This window comes from Zea mays, chromosome 9 (genome assembly GCF_902167145.1).
Source record: "Zea mays cultivar B73 chromosome 9, Zm-B73-REFERENCE-NAM-5.0, whole genome shotgun sequence".
NCBI lineage: Eukaryota > Viridiplantae > Streptophyta > Magnoliopsida > Poales > Poaceae > Zea > Zea mays.
In genome coordinates, this window is record NC_050104.1 from 153,655,968 (window position 1) to 153,675,378 (window position 19,411).

A 19,411-nucleotide genomic window follows, 5' to 3' on the forward strand; every position below is an offset into this window, starting at 1 on the left:
TGCATAGGAAACAGATGACAAAGGATTTATTTCCTCCAAATTTCCTAAGGCTCAATCCTACAATCCAAAGGATGCTACAATGACAATTCCTATGAAAATCAGAATCTTATGTTTTCCTGTAAAATTACTTTGATCCAAAAGAGTCCTAAGTAGGTTTTGTGGAGGTGGCCAACTGAGGGTTCTATTGGTTGCCGAAATCGATCTCGGACGTCGTTGAATCCAACCGATAGGAATGGGTTTATTTGGGCTTGCTGGGCATGAAGCTAAGCAACTTCCACTAGTACTCATTCTAGAAACCTTTAGAGCCTATTTAGATCTCATGTGTTGAACTTTAACATGGTGCTAAAGTTTAGCCATCTCAAATGAAGAGCTAAAGTTTAGTACATAAATAGTGTTTAGAAGCAAGTGTGTTAGCTCATAGATATAGAAATACATTCGTACCCCTGATTAATACACGAGAGAGTGGGGTCAGGAGGGTAGGATACATCTTTTCATCACCATATATACCACTTTTAGCTCATTTTAGTATACTTGGAAGAGCTAAACTGTTAATAGGTGCTAAAGTTTAGCACTTCACATTTAGCAAATTTTAGCACTTCCGTTTGGATCTCTAAGTACTAAAGTGTAGTGTAAACTGTAGCCCCATAGATCCAAATATGCCTTATATTATATTCATGGTGCTAGAATTTAGCATTGTTTTTTTTAGCTAAACTTTGGCACTTGAAGATCAAAGCATGAATGCTAAAAGTTACTGAAAGTGAATCGCTAAACTTTAGCACCCAACAACAGTTTAGCTACTTTTAAACTTTAGAGCGCGATTAGTTGATTGTACCATACCCCCAACCAGGTCGGATCCATACAGATTTGTCGCGTTTGGATAATTGGATGTCCGGTGGAGTGAGCATACCTTACCTGCTTCCACGAATGCAAAAAGGGCCCTTGCGCTAGTCTCCGCGAATGCAGAAATTTCATTCGTTTATGCAGAGCTAGGCTCGCGTGGTGCAGGCTAAAGATGCGGAGCCCACGGGCAACCAGCTACGCAGTTGATGAGTGCGTCTAAACCCAACGCAGACTCTCTTCAACCTAGCCCGCAGAAAACAAGTAACCAATCACGCTTATCTTATACAGGTCCAGCATAGTAGCTGGAGTCATGCAGGGGAAGGCAACCAATGAGGACCTTAGCATCTCACTAAAGTTCAGCACATGGTATTAGAAAATAGAGTAATGATATAGTGAAAAAGTTAGCCAAAATTTCCAGATTTGCCTCCACTCATGTTTTCTCCGAAGCGGAGAGATTGATAAGCTGATCTGATCATTCGGTACTCTATGCAGAAGTTGAGAGCTTTTGCAAGACTGCTGGACGCTGCATGACTGAAGATTCCGGTGCCAACACAGTACAAGCTGAGCCCGCCTTGCTACGCCTTGACCATAATATGCCAGAACAGCACGAAAGCAAACGCCAGGAAATTGACTAAATACACGACAATAATCGTTCAAAACAAGATTTGTGGACAATGAAGCTAAAACTGTACCATCTTTACATATAACGTGCCACAAAATTATTTGCCAAAGTAAAATCTTCCAACAAAAGATGGGACGGTATGGTTCATGACTCGTTGTAAGAAAACATCCGGTGGCCAACCAAGTCAGCCACGTCAGTCGAACCTGCCTATCATTATTGACAGATTTGTGGATTTTGGACACGACAAGAAATAAAACAAATTCTCAAAAAATTCCTCCATCGCAGCACGTAATGTGCAGTGCTGAGGCCTTAATATACTGACGCTAAAAGAGGCAAATTTTATCTTGTCTTTTGCAGACGGTAAACATGGGTACACCGGCTGATTAATCTAGTAACGGAGCATGTAGGTCCGGCGTCTGAACCAGTTGTAGTCTGGAAGTCCTTGGATCGGCCCCATCGCAGCAATAGCAACATCCTGACACAAAAAGCAAACAAACCGAATATATTGTTTTCCCAAGTTTGATAGGAAATAATTCAAAGAATAGTTCTTTTATTTTTCCAGTTTTTTTAATTTTCCCAAACTAAGTTACTGAAGGCAAAGTAGATGCTTAGCTTTGAACTGCACACCGAAGAGATCTGATTGCAAGTCATCCAATGGATTAGTTGTAAGCATAAGAAGCACAACATGAAACCATACAATCCTATCACTAGAGGTCTACCACAAAAACAGCATGATATACAACAAAAAGAGTAGTACATCTTAAATAATGAGTGCCCAACGAAAAAAAGAGCTACCTTTAGAATTTACTAGAGAAGGAAGCATAAAGATGCTGAACGTTCTACAGGGTGAGAGGTTCTAGGTTGCCAAAACAGTACCTGATCAAAGATGAAGCGGTTTGCAACACGCTTCACAGTGCTTGCATCAACAGCATCTATTCTTGCAAAAAGCTCGGGGGTAGGAATTCTTCGTCCATAGGTCAGCAGCTGGAACAATAGGGGAACGGAAAAAACGTATAAGGTGCTGAGGATTAAGATTTGGCATAACATAATTGGTTTTAGACACCAAAACAATGGAGCAAGATAATACCTGACGGCCAATGTCCTCAACAACAGCAGTTGAACCATCAAGGTGGAGTTGGATAGAGGACTTCAGCTGAAATTATCATCACAAAGTAATGAAAATGTGATACTAGTCTGAAAATTTTCGATGGGTTATTCGCATATGCCGGCATATTAATGAAACAAATATCATTGATTGTCTCTTGAGCCCAAAACAAAGAGAACACCATAAATCACGCTTTGTTGCGTGCAGTGTCCGAGTAAACCGACGTACAGTACTGGGAATGACAATGTTCCCCCGTAACAACTTCAAACATTACCTGATTACGTGCACGGATAACATCTTCTTCCGTAACCCGGTATGACAATTTGCTCATCTCATGCATAATTGCAAAAGCCAAATCATCCAAGCAATCAGCCTGAAGAACCAAGTTTGCAAGGTCACATAAGATCAATGATCATCAGGAAAAGGTTGACAAAAAAGGCATGCTGTTGCACAAGAGCAACATCACAAGATCACAGGACCACCGCATAAGCAAAAATTACGATTCACAACAGATTAGTGGGAAATAAAACTTGATTCAGCATTGAACTACAGGACAGACAAGCTACATTAACAGATAAATAGAAGCCTTATTAGTTTCAATATTTCGCAATAGATTTACCAAGTAGACATAGATATTGGGGCTCAATATTTTAGATTGAAGTAGAAAAGAAAGGTCCCTGTCTATTTTATTGTTTACAAATAGAAAAAAGGGCCTTCAATTTGGTATGTAAATAAAGATAAGAAATTCAGACTGGCAACTTTCGTCATCAAAAGCTATCAGAGCAATAGTCAATACAAATGCTAACTAGTGGTTCCAACCAACTGCAAGTGGTTAGAATTGCGAAAGGGCCTCTAGCTAAGTTGGTTAGGTGGTCTGAGTAGCACTTTTCAGGTCCTGAGTTCGACTCCCCGTGGGAGAGAATTCCAGGCTGGAGTAAAAAAAATCCCCTCGTCTGTCCCACGCAAAGCACAGGCCTGGTCCTGGTCGTTCTCACATGGGCTACACCACTACAGTGCCGTTGTGTATGGGTGTGGCAGGGGTTTGGGGGTTTTCTCAACCTATGCGAAAAGGTCTTCTACATGCCTGGGGGCTGTCTTACCCAACAACATTGTTGTCACTGAACAACATTGTTGTCACTGAATTCATCCCAACAACATTGTTGTCACTAACAAGACCCAACTGCAACACCCTGTGTGTATCTTAGATACAAGTTTTATGGGAGCTGGGAGAATTTAAAAAAAAAGGGCGTACCCAATGCCGTAGGCTTCCCGCACTGTACGGGGTCTGGGGAAGGGTATCTTTAAGCGCCAAGCCTTACCCGCATAATATGCAGAGGCTGGGGCTCGAACCCGGGACCTTCCGGTTACAGACGGTAGGCTCTACCGCTGCACCAGGCCCGCCCTTCAGCTGGGAGAATTTAATAGGAAGAAAAACAAAACACCACTAAAAGTGGATCTAGAGAGTGTGAATAGTGTCTATGTAAGGTATGTTTATTTATCTTACTATTCAAGGAATTTTAACAAATAAAATAGCTGTGGGTACACATTTCTTTCATAACAACGGATATGGATGACATATATGACAACACAATGTATACGATAAAATATTATTTCAGGCGATTTATGCCAACTTCAAAGGTAGAAATATAACATTAACCTTAGCAACAGCATAGACACCAAAAAGACCAGTGTCCTTGTAATTCGTATTGAATCCCATTACACTCTCAGCGATGTCATTGATTGCTGCCCTCTGCACAAGCTCTGAACTGTAAACAGTAAAGCAGGGTGACATGACAAAGATATGGTCAGTAACAGAATATCGAAAAATGTGGATCAGTCCTGTAAACATTATGACGAAAAGAAAATACCAGAAAAGGGAGTGAACTTACCCCATGTGCTTTCCTCCACCAGCACTCTTGTTCCATGAACCAAGCATTGTTTGCATAACCATCAGTGCAACAGAATCAGGATCCACCCATGATGCTCCATTGAAAGCAACAGCAAATTGAGCGAGGGGCATGTCATCATCAATGATTCGAACCTATCAAGAAGCATACAATGATGAGATAATGTGGGTTCATGACAAATACCACAACTAAGTAAAAAAAGTGCAGACCAAGTGCCGGACGTCCCACATGAGTGGGGTCTGGGGATGGGATAAACCAAGCAAACCTTCACCCACAAATGCGGAGAGGCTGCTTCAGACCATGACCTGGTGACTCAGTGAGACATCTCTCTCCACTGCTCCAGGCCAGCCCTTTAAATAGCACAACTAAGTATAGAGCAAAAATTGTAGAACCCACCTCAGAACCAGTGAAAGAGGCTGGCTGCTTAGAGACCAACATGTTTGTTGTTGTAGGGTCAGTTGATAGCTTGCTGAACAACTTCTTTGCCTGCTCAACAATGTCTTCATGTTTAACATTGCCTGCAGCTGTGATAACCTGAAAACATGCAGAAATACTTCCATCATACTCTAATAACAGGAACATAAAATGGCGCAGATGCATTGCAGCTGAAAATTTTAAATATTATGTACCATTCTAGAAGCTGTATAATGAGTTGCAATGTAGTTCTCGAGGTCCTCTTTGGTGATTGACTTGACGTTATCTGCAGAACCCAAGATTGGTCTGCCAAGGGATGTATATTGGAATGCAGTTGCATGGAGATGATCAAATATAACTTCTTCAGACTGTCCCTCAACCTATGCAAGGAAGAAACAGACAGAACATTTAAGCAAAAAGCATTTCATAACACTGAACACATATATTTTACTATACACAACACCTTGGATGTTTAACCAAATTGAGAATTACTAACAAGCAAAAGCAATTACAAGGGTTGATGACTATAGTGAACAAAGGATCCAAAACAAGTTGCTTATGAGACAGGTATTGGCTAGATGTCTTCAACCCTTTCATCTCCTTGCCCGCTAAAAAAATATGATTTCGCCCAGCTAACTTCTCAGCAAGTTTAAGAGGAACAAACGCCTAGCAGATTACTCACCTTGTTTCCTTACTCTAAATTTTCCAGAAAACTATCCCATGTCGAAATGCATTACCCTCTTTATGAATTATGATATGGCTTTAGTACTAGTAGAAATGCTAACAACAAACCAGAAAGATTTTCATCACACACCATAGAACACATAATGCATCTTATCTGAGGTAAATAAGACAATATCTTTAAGAAGATAAAAACTTCCTCAATAAAAAGACAAAAAAGTTCAACAGATCGATACACTTAACCATTGAGAGTAACGAACATAGATAAAACAAATGACTGATTAGTGATTATTACCCAGACTGGTTAATACAGCACAAAATTAAGAATTTTAAATAAACAACAGATATCTACAAGACTACAAATCAGGATGCATACCTCCTCCATCTCTCGTAGGATCACTTCGCGCTCACGTTCAATGCGGGCCTGGTCGAGATTGGAGTTCTGCAGGATGTCCGCGAGGACCTCCATCGCACGGGGCACGTCCTTGTCAAGCACCTTGGCGTAGTAGGTCGTCTGCTCCCGCGACGTGTAAGCGTTGAGGTGGCCACCCATGTCCTCAATCTCCTGCTCCAGCTGCGCGGCGCTACGCTTCCCTGTGCCCTTGAACAGCATGTGCTCGACAAAATGCGCGACGCCGGCCGCCTCCTCGTTCTCGTACCTGCTGCCCGCATCGATCCACACACCCACCGTAGCCGTGCGCGCGGCGAGGGACGACTCCGTGGCCACGCGCAGGCCGTTGGGCAGCGTGGTGACCCGGGTCTCCGGCGCCGCAAGGATGGCCGTGTGGTCGGCGTGGGACGGCACGGGGCTTGCATAGCGGAGGAAGCGCGGGTCTGGGTGCTCAAGCCGCCGGAGCCTGGCGTTAACGGCTTCGGCGATGCGATCGTACGGCATCACGGGAGCGCGCACCGGGGTCGCGTCGGGGGCTAGCACGCCGGGCGCCGCGGCGACGGCCGTGGAGGCCTCGCGCGCGTTCCCGGCCGCTGCCGCGGCGATGGCCGAGCGGCGGCGCACCGCTGTGGATAAGATGCGGCGGAACGCCATCGCGGCGGATCTGATGCCGTGCTCTCGCCGGCGGCGGCGGAGATCTGGCTGGACTAGGGTTTGGGCTCGGATGGATCGGGAGGAGATGGGGCAGGAGGAATAGCGGTGAAACGATGCCTGGGCCTGGTTGCCAAGGACGGAAGGAGAAGCGCTGGGTGCGCCGTGCGCGTAGAATAGCTTACGAGGGACCCACGTGTCATACAGAAGAGGTCATTGAAGCGTCTCGCTCTCGGGGAATGAAGACTGGATGGGCTCAATGCTCATGCGCTGGGCCCTGGGCCTAAAGCTTGTCACTGGATTAGGCAGTCAGGACTTCTTCCCGAATTGCAAAATACGGAACAAAAAGCAAAAAGCGGGACATGGAAGAGAAATACCCCATAAATCCCTCTAATTTTCTGTCCACCAAATCAGGCTTTACTAGACGGTGCCTCACTGCCTGAGCAGGTTGTGCCTAATCTAACAAAGAAAATGATTGAATCTATTGTGACTTGTGAGCACCTTTTGCTTTTATACGAGATCTCAAGTGACACACTTTTTAATACATATTTCTTTGACATTTTTACAAATTCATTCGTTTTGCATCAACCGTCAATTAATGCATCCCGCTCAACAAGTTTTTTTACAGCTATATACTCTCTTTATCCCAAAATAGGTGTGTACGAGTTATATAAGTTGACCAATTTTATTGAAAAAGACACTAACAACGAGTTAGTTTAATTAAATGCATTATAATATATGTTTTGGTAATATATTTATTTAGTAGTGTAGATGCAAACAAATTCCTTTGTAAATTTAATAAAGATAACTCTGATATAACATTTTTGTGTTGCTCATGAAACGATTTTGTTCGCGGGAAGAATTGAGTGTACATCAAATGAACACGTTAGAGCGCAGAAATTGAATTGAATTGTTCGAAGTTTCAGATTGCTACACTTCTGCACATACACAACCAGGTCAGCAACTGCAACATATTACTAGACCATCTCTTATCTTCTCTATCTACTATATTAAAACACCAGTTTCTCTAGTTTCACGGTTTCTATGGCCATTGTGCTAACTCATAGTTAAATGCCAAAACCATGCAGACATAAAGGTTCGAACCATAATTGTTGGTTCTAAACTCATATACAACATATTTTTCTCTTATATTATATACTTAAGCACAAATAGAAACTACCATATAAAAGCACACTGGGACTGCCGGGCTCATGCATAGCGGGCAAGAACCAACATTAAAGTACATATTAATATACCACAGAAAATTCATCCTTGAATTTCCTTATCAGTTTCTTGAACGACAAATTTCAAACCTCGGTGGGATTGCATCTGAAGCACAGAGCCAGCGATTAACAGAACTTGGAGGCAAGGCGATCCAAGCAAAGCTACAAAAACACGCTTGATAGCAATTTCTTCGCACATGGAAGAAGACGAATCAAGAATGAATAAGACGATGCCAGGAAATGGAAACAGTTGTTGGATCATGTGTGTCGATGCTCTGCATTTCTCGATTGCCACAGCGGATGTTGGCACTGATGTTGTGGATTCAGCTTTCCAAGTTCCATACATTGCTGTCGATAGTAACTGTCAGCCACCATTAACACGTAACCAAGCATGGTGAGCATGCTTTGCACAGATAAATAAATTCAGGGTTCGGGAAAGTAGTTTTGCGCATAAATATGTCAACTTAGTTATATTTTTTGGAAGTAAAAGCTCACCAGGATAACTTTTCTGGCCTGAGGTAGAATTTCGGTTCCATGGGAACTGTAGGAGGTTTTGTGGACCTATGCCGATAAAACGGATGAAAAAAGGTTAGTTCTGTAAATGACAATACATCTCTCAAGTATCGAGGTAGCAAACCAACAGTAAAAAAAGAATAAAAGGTAACTTATCAGGCCTGTAAATGAGTCAAAATCTAACTCGGTCATCACCTTTTGGGGATGAATGGGCGGTCAAAGTATGGCATGGGCTGAGCTTTAGGAATCAGCTCGGTTCTCCTCAGTTGCCTTATCCTTTCTTCTTCGTCTAATTCCTGTTGCCTTTCCCATTCTAATCTTTGTTGCTCAGCAAACTTGTTCCTATCCAAAACCTAAGTTCTCAAAAAGAACATGATCAAACATAATAGGTATATCGATTAACTCCAATGGCATTACATCTCAGATAGTAAAGTATGTAAAATAAGTTTTTAAGGGGCTCACGTGCTGATCAAATTCTGCACGTTCAAGAGCACGCACATCGCTATGCAAAACAAGGTCTATCGGCTCAGTTCTTTCTTTGACTGCAGGCTTTATCAAACACTGAAATGAGAAAAAATCACAATTTTGTCAAGATCTTAAGGGGTGTTTGAATGCACTAGAACTAATAGTTAGTTGACTAAAATTTATTAGTGGAATTAGCTAGCTAATAAATAGCTACCTAACTATTAACTGATTTACCAAAAATAGTTAATAGTTGAACTATTAGCTAGGGTGTTTGGATGCCTCAACTAATTTTAGTCACTAACTATTAGCTCTATTACATTCAAACACTCCCTAAACACAAAATTCTGCGCAATATGAGTTAGTTAAACATACCTCGGGTTCATCGGTAGTCCATGGCAATCCTTGCGCAATATGAATACGCTTCTTCTCTTCCTCTGCAAGCATCTCTTGCACCTTTTGGACGAACTGCTGTTCCTTAAACTTTCCCCTTTGCTGTCATCGCAAAGAAAACATGGTGACTAAATTTTCACGAACTAGCTGAAGCATGTATGTCAACTTATAGGACATGACTGCGACAACACTGAGGATGCGTTATTACCTCTGTCCTCAACTTGAATGGATGCTGGCTGGTGACCTTGAGCTTTTTGTTCCAGCTGCTCCTTAGTGACTCAGATGACTGCTAGAGAGCAAGCATGAATTCAGATATTAGAACATGCTCTAACATGACCCAAGCCAAATAGAAACTAAACCTATGTCAGGCTTACGTTTCTCCTGCTTCTGCGCCCGCCAGCCGATGTTCTGCTCCTTAGTGACTCAGATGACTGTCAGAGAGCAAGAATACATTCGGCTATGAGAATATGATCCACCATGACCCAACTCAAGTAGAAATTAAAACTGTGCCAGGCTTACATTTCTCCTGCTGCACTCGCCAGTCGATGTTCTGCTGTCCCAGCTCGACCTAAAATGAGTGACAAACTGTTACCAGAAAATTGTGTTTCAGAGAAAATCATAAAACACTTCCTTCCGCTTGTTTGTCGACGTCAACCAACCTGACGGTGTTTCCATCTAGTGACGAGCAGAGTCGATTAGACCCTGCATTCTGGAAATCAGCAGAAGAGAACACCGACACTGGTGGGAACCCCAGATCACCCTTATCATCCTCCTTCCATAGCTGCAACCCGGGCAGCGCCCATGAGCCCTCACCGGCCCTTTCAGCATCGGAGGTGGCGCCGGAGATGTTGAGCAGGCTCTCGAAGGCCTGCACCATATGCTTGACGCGGCCAGAGCCAGGATTCGGAACGCTGCTCATCGCCTTAGCCATCGCCTTCGTCCTCATCGCCCTAACCTTGCTGCTCCCCTCCAGCTCCGCGTCGGTCTCCTCCTCCTGCCGCTCCTCGAATGCTCCACCTTTCACATCCTCGTCAGCCAGCGGCTTCCCCTCCTCCTCCTGTCCCAATTGATCCTCTCCGGTGGCTGTGGATGCGGCGACCTCCTTGCGGAAGAACTCCCCCTGCGACGCGCGCAGCGCCTCGCGAGCGGCCTCGCGGCACTTGTCGAAGTCGATCTCTCCCCCGCGGCCGCCCCCGCCGCCTCCCATGGTCCCGACGTTGCGCCTCCGCCGCGCGCCCTTCTTCGCCACGAGGAATCGCCGCTCCCGCTCCCGCTCCAGCGGTGGCGCGGCGGGCGCGGGCGTGGAGGGCTTTTTCTTCGCGGTGGCGGACCTGGCTCCCGCGCCCGCCGGGGACTTGAGGCTGGGCTTGGACGGCGTCGACTGCGGGGGAGGCGGCGTGCCCGGGATGTTGGGGTTGGAATTCTCGGATGCGTGGGAGGACCGCGCGCGAGAGGTACAGGGCGTCTTGGCCGCCGCGGGGGCCTGAGATTTGGTCGGAGTCATGGCACCCGCGGCCGCGGAGCCCAGGGCCTTGATCGGAGTCTTCGCGGCCGCCGCCGTCGACATCGCCAGGGTTTGGAGCAGCGCGCGGGGCGAGGATCGGACTGGATCGTGTATTCCGCCTTGTGGGTGGATGGGTTTGGGTCGACGAGATGTTTCCATGCGTATGGGAATTGGGAAACAGAGAAAAGGGCGAGCGGCAGCCGGCAGGGCGATGCGAAAAGGGAACGTTGGAGGCTGGAGCCCGGAGGTTAACGGCTAGTTCGTCCTAGGCGCTCCGCCCGAGGCGTTCGAATAGCTGTGCGAGTTCTTCTCCCCTGTGACATGTGGGCTCCCGAATCAGTGGGCCACAACGTCATCCAAGTCTTCAGCCGCAGCTGCGCAACTGTGATCTCATAGATGATACACTGTTACTTGTTGTATGAACTATGAAACTGTACTGTATTGGATTTGGAGTAGACATGTTTGGTTAACTACGCTACAACTTATCTAAAGTTAGTCAGAAAAACTGTAGAACTAACATTAGACAAAAAAAAAGTTGGACAAATTATGGCAAGTTGGGAAGCGAACCAAACAATCCATAAGTGTTTTTTTTAAAAAACATGTCCAACTCGTTATATTATATTAGGTTCAACAAGATCGTGAACCATGAGATCAATTATAAAATCAGGAAGCGGATCAAACCAAAGCAACAGTTGATCAGTCATCTCGTTTACAACAAATTGAGCAAGAGCATTAGTGATAAAATCACAAATATCTAATATTGTAAAATTGGAATGCAATAGAAAACGACTTTCTTGGAATAGCCAACCTCCCATCGTAGATTGTAGTCGTCTGATTTGAGAGCCATCAATAAATTAGCAGAATCTGATTCCAATACAATGTGAGAAATCCCCAGATGAATTGCCGCTCTCAACACTTCAAGACATCCCTCAACTTCAGCTTAACCACATCACCACCATGTGGTAAATTCCCATCTAGTCCATGTCCTTGCTTTCTCCAACGATGAATCCCCATGCACTCCTCTTATCTTTTTCTACAAAGGCTCCATCAAAATTTATTTTCGAGTAATCTTCCAGTGGAGGTGTTTGTCGGAGAGAAAATCCTCAGATCGGGTAGCGGCAAGAATAATAAGAAGCTATAAGCTGGCTAAATGTTAAGGTCGAGAAGAGAGGATAGTATAGATAAAGCGTACTATAAACTTATAGACGACTCCAACACAAGAATCAAGAAGCTATATGAGAGACAAGTGAAGTTCTACATTAATAACGAGGAGCTAATCACTATATAGCTAGACTAAGAGTCTGTTTGTCATGGTTCTGCTCCACCCAGAGCAACTCTACTTCAAAACTCCGGGTGAAGCAACTCTACTCCAAAGTTTAGATTGTTTCTCATAACCGGTGGCAATGTGTAAATAACTCCAAACTCCACGACTAAGTTGTTTTTTTTTTTTGAGTTTTCAGAACAGCTCCAAAAACTTCATAGAGTTCACAACCCTGAAGTTATGGTGTTTGTTATGCCCTGGCCAGCTCCTCCTTGGAGTTCTGCTCCAGAGCCATGCCAAACATGACCTAAATGGCATATGCTATAAGGATCTTTATAACCAACGGTTGACTGTGTTATTAAAATTGCTCTAATATCTGCATTGAGAATACGCTAATGTCACTGATGGGCTGATGGCCCGCGGAATGGCTACCATAACGAGAATACACTAATGACACTAAACGACGAACGAGCCGCGGAAACGACTACAGATTTCAGATCAGATAAAAATGACCTTTCGGAATACATTGACTGGCAGGTTACATTTATTTGCAGACAGGGTCAAGGAACAACAACAGCTTTTATTACATGACCCTCGCTAGCACATAGAAAAAACGCTCAGGTCAAGAGACACCGTCACAACAAAGATGATACATACATTCCACAGGCTATCAACAGACTACGGATTTACATTAATCATGTGACGAAATCACAAGCAGATGATGTTCCAAGGACAGAGATGAGATTCCTGTAAGAACAAGTGAGGCATTAAATCAAAATAGCCAACTACTGCTGTACAATTCAGAGAACCCTAAAGTTTTCGCAGCTGACAAGAAGCCTCCGCGTCTGGCTCAGATAAGGTCCTGGTCAGCAGTGTCACAGCACTTCCCGAACACCTCTTCTATGACATTGTTTGTTGACAAAAAATCATGCTTTTCCCAACCGATACTGAGACCGAAGTCCCACTCTTTTGTGTCACACTGATTACCGAAGAACCCATGTTCTGCACCACCACCAAAGCCGTCACTCCTGTAATGATTGTCATCAGCAATATCAGTATGTGTCCCACCTTCAACACCAACCTGATGAGCCTCAAATGATGTGCAAGAGTCGTCTTGCGCCTCTGCATCTAACTTGAACGTCTGTTGATTATGTTCTATGACCGACATTACACGATTACCCTCTGACAACATACCAGCCCTCTGGGCACCATTATGCCTGTCTCCACTGGCATTGTCCAGCTCATCCTCATCATCAGAATCTTCATAGAGATCCCTTTCTAAAGGAACTGGATTGCATGCAACATCATCTTGATCAGTAAGAGACTCAGTTGGCAAGTATTCATCAGTTCTTCCTGTGATTGGATACTCACCATCGTCACCTGCCTGCCATTCGTCATCATCACTGTCGATGTTCACTGGGTCAAATCTGTTCTGCTCAGCCCTCTTCCTCAACATGAATACATTGAAGTAGTAGCTCACTAGTTCTTTGCTGGACTTGGAAGGGAAGGCAAGAGGGAGTTCATCCCAAAAGTTTCTGCACAGAGAAGCAGGGTTTGACAAGACAACCTGCTGGAACAAATGTTCCTCCTCTTCTGTCCACCTTGAGCCAACCTCTTCACCCATATCATTCAAACCCAACTCCCTGAAGGTGTCTGCACCAACAGAACCCTTCAGCTTTTCTCTTGCTTCCCTCACATGCTTTTTCACACAAATGATTGAACCTTCATCATGACACTCACAGTCTGCCTTGCAGTGAACAGGTTCCAACACCAAAGACGATGCACCAGTATCAGGCATTGGCACAACACCGTTTCTGATCCACTTGACACTTTCGCCTTCTTCAGTTCTTCCACAAAATGGCCTGCACTCAGGTAATTCAGCCTGATGATTTGGCCCGATAGGAACAGGTTTCCTCAAGGGAAAAGGGCCCAGAGCATGATGAAAGCTGGCAGGCCATAGATCATCTTCAACATAGGTGTGAGCATGTGAAAAATGGAGAGGTGAATCTACACCTTCATCTTCACTATCCTCGCTCTCAGATAGTGGTGAGTCAAAGCTTCTTCTGCAAGTCGTGTATGTGGGGTACTCATGAAAATCCTCTGCAGATGTATGGTTGTCTTCCTTAGTTACGACTGGAATAAACGAAAGATAAGTACATTATCTAACTGTCTCTGCATAAGCAACACTTTATTTACTGGTAAAGAGAAGATGGAGTTATTACTTTGACCTTCCTGCTTCAGACGTTTGCATTCAACTATGTCAAGCATGTCACTGGATGCAGGTCTCTTGTTTTGATCCACTATTGGTGTTTCCTTGACACCACTTGGCACCAATTGTGACTGAGCAATATGATTGGTTAGATCAACACCATGTATCAGCCCTTCATCAAATAGGCTAACTTTTTCACCCCTCTGGCAAACTTCAGGACAAACTAAACCTGTATTAGAGCCTAGACAAATGTCTAGTGCAGCAAAGAGGATGCTGCTCAGTCATTACCTGCAATCTGGCACTTCTCAGGAAGGAAATTCGGACGACCATTATCTGCTCCCCTCATGTTGCCACACGCAAGCTGCTCAGAGTGGTGCCTCACGAACGGCTCACTGTTCTCCTGATGCAGCATGCTTGTCTAAACTACTGAGAGGGTAGAATAAAATAATGAATTACAGTCCATATTCAACTACCATGATGAAGGGCACAGATGAATTGCCGTCTATAACCAGTAAGTTACATAACAACGTTTCTGTTCAATGTTCATGCAATAACTAATTCAAGCAAGAGGCTCGGATATCGCGGCATGAAGCCCTAACGAATGCGCGAATAGGAGTCCAACACCTCTGGACCGAACGAAACCCTAACCCCTCATCCGACAACCAGAAAAATCACGCAAAATTGACGGGAGAATTGGCAACAATCCTAGGTACAACATACAGGACACGCATAGATCCGACGCCCCGTGCAAAATCCGTCCTCAATTGAGCAAATCGAGGCCCGAAACCCACACAAGCAAACCCTAACTCGTGAACCTACGGAATCAAAGAGAGGGGGCAAAGCTGGTACCAATCGAGAGATCCCGTCGAGCGACGAGCGGATCCGGGGCCGGATCGGTGAGCCGAGGCGGGCCCTGCAAGGATAGGGATCAGATCGAGAGTTCGTTCGGTGTGCGGGGAAGGGGAAATTTTGGGGAAAGGTTTGTTCGGTCCACGACCGCGTCCTTTTTTCGGGCTGATTTATTTATAAAAACGGGAAAAGAAAAGGCGGCACCGATATCGCGATTCGCGACCATGTCTACCGCGCGGCGGTGATCTGGGCCGCTATTCCGTTCACACACTAACAGGCCGAGGCCCATAAGCTAAAACTGCGTTCGGCCCCGGGACTGGGCACTATATTGCAGAGAATATCAGGCCCCGTTTACCGTGTTTGTAAGCAAAGTATTTCAAAACATGATTTTAAAATACTATACCTTTAAGATGTTATGATATAACCGTAACAATTTATGTTTGGAGACAAATTATTTTAAACCATAGTATTTTTTATACATGTGCAAGGCTAGTCTTAGACAAAAACTTTAGGTTGGAATGAAGTTTCAAATACTACAAAAATATCATGGTATTCAAAACATAATTTTTACAATGTAGCCAAACATTTTTTGGCAAAAAAATGCTATGCTGTTTTTTTCAATACCATGGTTTTATCTTAAAACTTAAAAAAATATTTTGTTTCCAAACACACCAGAAAGCTTTCGGGCTTTCGTTGACCGATACTATATCCACTAGTTAGGGCCTGGTCTAAGTCTAAAAAGGCTCGATGTTTTAATTTCAAGTTAAACATGGCACAAAAATATTATAACCATATCAGACCTTATTGGTTTGCAAGATGATTGGAGGGAATTGTGTGGATTAAATCTTTTTATATTAAATTTTAAATAGATTAAAATTTAATCATGTCTAACCCTCCTCAATCCATCTGTAATCAAACAAGCCCTTGAGAACATCTTCAATAGATCCTAATATTCTCATTCCAATCTAGATTTCAGGCGGGAAAGAAAAACAAACATCAACGGTATTGTATCTATCGTCCTATACTCCCATTCTTCTTGTTGGCGAAAAACCTCGTTCGGCTGCGCAAACGTCACCTCCTCCGAAGCTCTCAATCCTCTCAGTTTTTATTTAAGTACTCTATCAGCCTGATTGGTCGCCGGTCTCTCGCGTGCCTGGTCCAGCGAAGGCCATTTTCAGCTTCTCCACGCATGCGGACTGAATAGTGAAAAAACACTATGGGCACGGTAACTAAACACCCGCTTGCACCCGATCACGAGATTGACTGGGCGGGTTGACAGTACGTGGACTGTGATTAGGCCTCATTTTTTTTCTCTTCCTGTGCGAGCATGGTCGGAGATGGACAGATGATGGCTGCAGCCTCGTCGACGGCAATCACACGAGGCCTCGCCAGCGTCTTCAGAGCTGGGGCGTGAGGAAGGCGACGGCGCGGGTGCGCCTGACGGCGGAGACGGAGAACTAGCGCTGTGTTTCGCGGGCTCGCTTCTTCGTCCGGTGGGGAGGCTGGCGCCTGTGGGGTGGAGGTGAACCCCAGCCTCCGCGGTGGTGACCAGTGCGCAGTGGTCCGGCGACTGCCGTCCGCCATATCTTCCCAGACCGGCTGCCGCGGACGGCGCTGATGCAGGAGGAACCGCCCAACTACGAGATCGGGTGGAAGCACACGAAGAAGCTGCCGCTGGAGAAGCCCCGGGGCTGGGCCATCTTCGACTTCATGGAGAAGCTGGAGGTGCTGCTGGCGCGGGAGCGGTACGGGTCTGTGCAGCTGCTGGGCACCGTGGTCGTCGCCCTCTCGCTCTGAAGCTGATGCCAGTAGACACGCCTTCTTTTTAACTAAATAATCAGCGGAGATTAGCACGATAGCACTGGTTTAACCGATCACTGGAAATCAATCTTGCCGCGTGCTGGGTTATACATGCATGTGCAGTAGTATACTACAGTTTTGATAAGAACGCGATGCCGGCAGTGTGGATGCAGTATACATGCATGTGCAGCGTATGCTTTGCTATTATATCGGCATTGTTGCCACTTGCCAGACTGCGTCATGCATACCGTGCAAACAAAGTGTGAAAAATACTGATCGCGAGCGTGCCTGTTATGGAGTTTAGTTTGTGCATTAGAATCGTGTGGGTTCAGCACCAGCTTCTCTACCTTCTGTTGGTCCATTTCTGCAGCAATCTAGAGAAATGTCCAGCGCCGCCGGGGAGGAGGTGCCCAGCGCCCGTGGGATGAAGGAGAGGAGAGGGGATCGAAAATATGTGAACGGATTCAAAACAGTTTTAGGTAAAACTTTGGGAGTAGAGATGGCAATGGGTACCCGAAACCCGAAACCCGGTGGGTTTTTACCATATTAGGGGACGGGTACGGGCTAATATCCAAACCCACGGGTTTCTTAATGGGTGATAAGCTAAACCCAGCGGGTACGCGGGTACAGGTATGGGATCCTAGTACCCATACCCGCAAACCCATGGGTTTCTAAAACCGGGCATAATATTATTAAACAAACCAAAAGTTCATTTTATGGCCTAGTAAACATGGTTGGCAGCCCAGCCCATTAGCTATCTATGAAATCTAGAGCCTCAGTGCAGGAACGATTGGCTAGCATCCGAATGAGCCCAGCCTAGTAAACATGGTTGGCAGCCCAGCCCATTAGCTTTCTTGTCGGGCACGGGTAGCCCGCGGGTACCCAGTACCCGGGTGGGCACGGGTACGGGCAAAAACTTGTACCCGGCTGCGGGCATGGGTTTCTTAGCGGGTATATTTTAATTTCGCGGGTACGGGTTTGGGAACATAGTACCCAGCGGGTACGCGCCCGTTGCCATCTCTATTTGGGAGCTATTAGAGCATCTCCAACAACAAACTCTAAAATAGAGTCCTAAAATTTGAAATAGGACCATATTTAGAATGTTTAGGGTCTCAAAAAATATGTTTACTCCAATAGCCAGGCCTTAAATAATGCTATTTAGGAAATAAATCATAATATTAGGAAATAAATGGTTGGAGATTAAGTGGAAATGAGGATAGGACTCCAGTATATGGGTACTATATTTAGGACCCGAGAGACCGAGCCCTATAATCATTTGATGAAATTTTATAAAATAGGGTCGCTGTTGGAAGAATGTTTTATGGTTTTGAGCCCTGTATTTAAAATAGGACCATGTTTAGAGCCTCTCTTGAAGATGCTCTTAGAGTATTATTTTTAATTGATTTAATACTATTAAGGAGAACCCAATTTCCATGTTTTGGAGGCTATATTTTTAGGAGCTATTGAAGTTGTTCTAAGCCGGTCCATGGTCCATAGGCCCTATCTTCAGTCTATGATATATCACACAAATAACATACGTATTTTAGGCCATCCCTAAACCCGAAAAAATTGGCCCAAGAAAATGAAAAGGCTTGTAATTTAAATTTTAGCTCAGTTTTTCAATCATAAAGACAAAATCGGCATTCACATTACAAACAATGAGGGGGTATAGCCATTTTAACTTCATATTCATAAATCATAATTAATTTACTAAAAACACTTGAAATAGACAGGATAGACAAGATCATGGTGCCTAGGAGAAGATGAATTGACCTTTTCTAAAATTTATTACAGTAATTAAAACCTAGTACCAAGCCTAACTTAACATGAATGTCTAATGAGTTTACACAGAGTTTTGCATCCTAATTCTCACCCTAACTTCCATTGTAATTTTAAAATATAAATATTCAAAGTAAATTAAATATAAAAAAATAACCCAAAAGTTTAGAGAGAATCCATAAGTTTTTCTCAAATCTCGAAGAATCAACACTCTCCATTAATCCTCGTTGGAGCACTCTGTGATGGGTGTCACTCCTCTTTGGTCTGCAATGAAACCAAAATGCTATCTACGAGCTCATTATTTGCCACTCCAATATAGTGAACCACTCATAACCGTGTACACATCTCAACCTGTGTCACCCCACAACCTTTCTAGGTGATCACCACACTTAGATTGTCACCAAATTGTTAAGGTGATGCTGATCACCAAGAGTAAAAAACATAAACTCTCACTTGAACCTCTCAAGACAAAATATGACAATGAGTGTACACTAATTGCTCATGTTGAGTCTGCTAATCTTGCGAAATTGGACTCTCAAGTCTCTCATTATGCAATGACTCAATATCTAACACTATTTGAGTTGCTTTGCCTACTAAATAGGGCAAGGGCACCTTGTGTTGGCCGGTTGGTATGGTATTTACAACATCCAATTGGCCAACTATTTGTGTCTACTGAAAGGGAATTAGGGTTACACCTAGTCCCTAATTAATTTTGGTGGTTGAATTGCCCAACACAAATAATTAGACTAACTAGTTTGCCCAAGTGTATAGATTATACAGGTACAAAAGGTTCACACTCAGTCAATA

General features: G+C 44.4%; 3 protein-coding genes across 13 annotated transcripts; all 3 read right to left on the bottom strand.

The window, feature by feature from the left end:
• Positions 1-1,515: 1,515 nt before the first annotated feature.
• Positions 1,516-6,775, bottom strand: LOC100283246 (uncharacterized). The gene is made up of 9 exons (NM_001156148.2): positions 5,946-6,775; positions 5,104-5,268; positions 4,871-5,008; positions 4,457-4,608; positions 4,225-4,333; positions 2,842-2,940; positions 2,550-2,615; positions 2,339-2,446; positions 1,516-1,937 (listed from the first exon to the last, which is right to left on the bottom strand). The coding sequence occupies exons 1-9, from the start codon at positions 6,612-6,614 to the stop codon at positions 1,851-1,853; spliced, it is 1,593 nt and encodes a 530-aa protein (NP_001149620.2). The 5' UTR covers positions 6,615-6,775; the 3' UTR covers positions 1,516-1,850.
• A 908-nt stretch (positions 6,776-7,683) lies between these two features.
• Positions 7,684-11,180, bottom strand: LOC100277631 (uncharacterized). Of its 4 annotated transcripts, none has more exons than XM_020543606.3 (9): positions 9,862-11,180; positions 9,722-9,770; positions 9,577-9,633; positions 9,411-9,488; positions 9,185-9,304; positions 8,810-8,908; positions 8,543-8,700; positions 8,330-8,395; positions 7,684-8,182 (listed from the first exon to the last, which is right to left on the bottom strand). In XM_020543606.3, exons 1-9 carry the CDS (start codon positions 10,863-10,865, stop codon positions 8,158-8,160), a joined length of 1,656 nt encoding a protein of 551 aa, XP_020399195.1. In that variant the 5' UTR covers positions 10,866-11,180; the 3' UTR covers positions 7,684-8,157. The 4 variants fall into 4 exon arrangements, with proteins under 4 accessions (XP_020399195.1, XP_008658441.1, XP_008658439.1 ...); XM_008660219.4 differs by having other exon boundaries at positions 9,411-9,491; XM_008660217.4 differs by having other exon boundaries at positions 7,724-8,195; positions 9,411-9,491.
• A 1,285-nt stretch (positions 11,181-12,465) lies between these two features.
• Positions 12,466-15,236, bottom strand: LOC103639444 (Putative MYB DNA-binding domain superfamily protein). Of its 8 annotated transcripts, none has more exons than XM_020544402.3 (4): positions 15,026-15,236; positions 14,465-14,602; positions 14,190-14,387; positions 12,466-14,067 (listed from the first exon to the last, which is right to left on the bottom strand). In XM_020544402.3, the coding sequence occupies exons 2-4, from the start codon at positions 14,586-14,588 to the stop codon at positions 12,818-12,820; spliced, it is 1,572 nt and encodes a 523-aa protein (XP_020399991.1). In that variant the 5' UTR covers positions 14,589-14,602; positions 15,026-15,236; the 3' UTR covers positions 12,466-12,817. The 8 variants fall into 8 exon arrangements, with proteins under 8 accessions (XP_020399991.1, XP_008660409.1, XP_035818640.1 ...); XM_008662187.3 differs by having other exon boundaries at positions 12,466-14,100; XM_035962747.1 differs by having other exon boundaries at positions 14,465-14,599; positions 15,026-15,227.
• Between the last annotated feature and the right edge of the window lie 4,175 nt (positions 15,237-19,411).

What these genes read in the sequence shown, in the direction of transcription:
- LOC103639444 (XM_008662186.4), bottom strand. Translation starts at nt 14,588, where the DNA reads ATGCTGCATCAGGAGAACAGTGAGCCGTTCGTGAGGCACCACTCTGAG. An exon ending in TGAGAAGTGCCAGATTGCAG is followed by an intron (nt 14,400 to 14,464) that starts GTAATGACTGAG and finishes ATACAGGTTTAG; the next exon opens with TTTGTCCTGAAGTTTGCCAG. An exon ending in TCTGAAGCAGGAAGGTCAAA is followed by an intron (nt 14,101 to 14,189) that starts GTAATAACTCCA and finishes CGTTTATTCCAG; the next exon opens with TCGTAACTAAGGAAGACAAC.
- LOC100277631 (XM_008660217.4), bottom strand. Translation starts at nt 10,865, where the DNA reads ATGGAAACATCTCGTCGACCCAAACCCATCCACCCACAAGGCGGAATA. An exon ending in CATTCAAGTTGAGGACAGAG is followed by an intron (nt 9,305 to 9,410) that starts GTAATAACGCAT and finishes TTGCGATGACAG; the next exon opens with CAAAGGGGAAAGTTTAAGGA. An exon ending in GTGCAGAATTTGATCAGCAC is followed by an intron (nt 8,701 to 8,809) that starts GTGAGCCCCTTA and finishes TTGAGAACTTAG; the next exon opens with GTTTTGGATAGGAACAAGTT.
- LOC100283246 (NM_001156148.2), bottom strand. Translation starts at nt 6,614, where the DNA reads ATGGCGTTCCGCCGCATCTTATCCACAGCGGTGCGCCGCCGCTCGGCC. An exon ending in GGTGGAGGAAAGCACATGGG is followed by an intron (nt 4,334 to 4,456) that starts GTAAGTTCACTC and finishes TACTGTTTACAG; the next exon opens with TTCAGAGCTTGTGCAGAGGG. An exon ending in TTATCCGTGCACGTAATCAG is followed by an intron (nt 2,616 to 2,841) that starts GTAATGTTTGAA and finishes TGATAATTTCAG; the next exon opens with CTGAAGTCCTCTATCCAACT.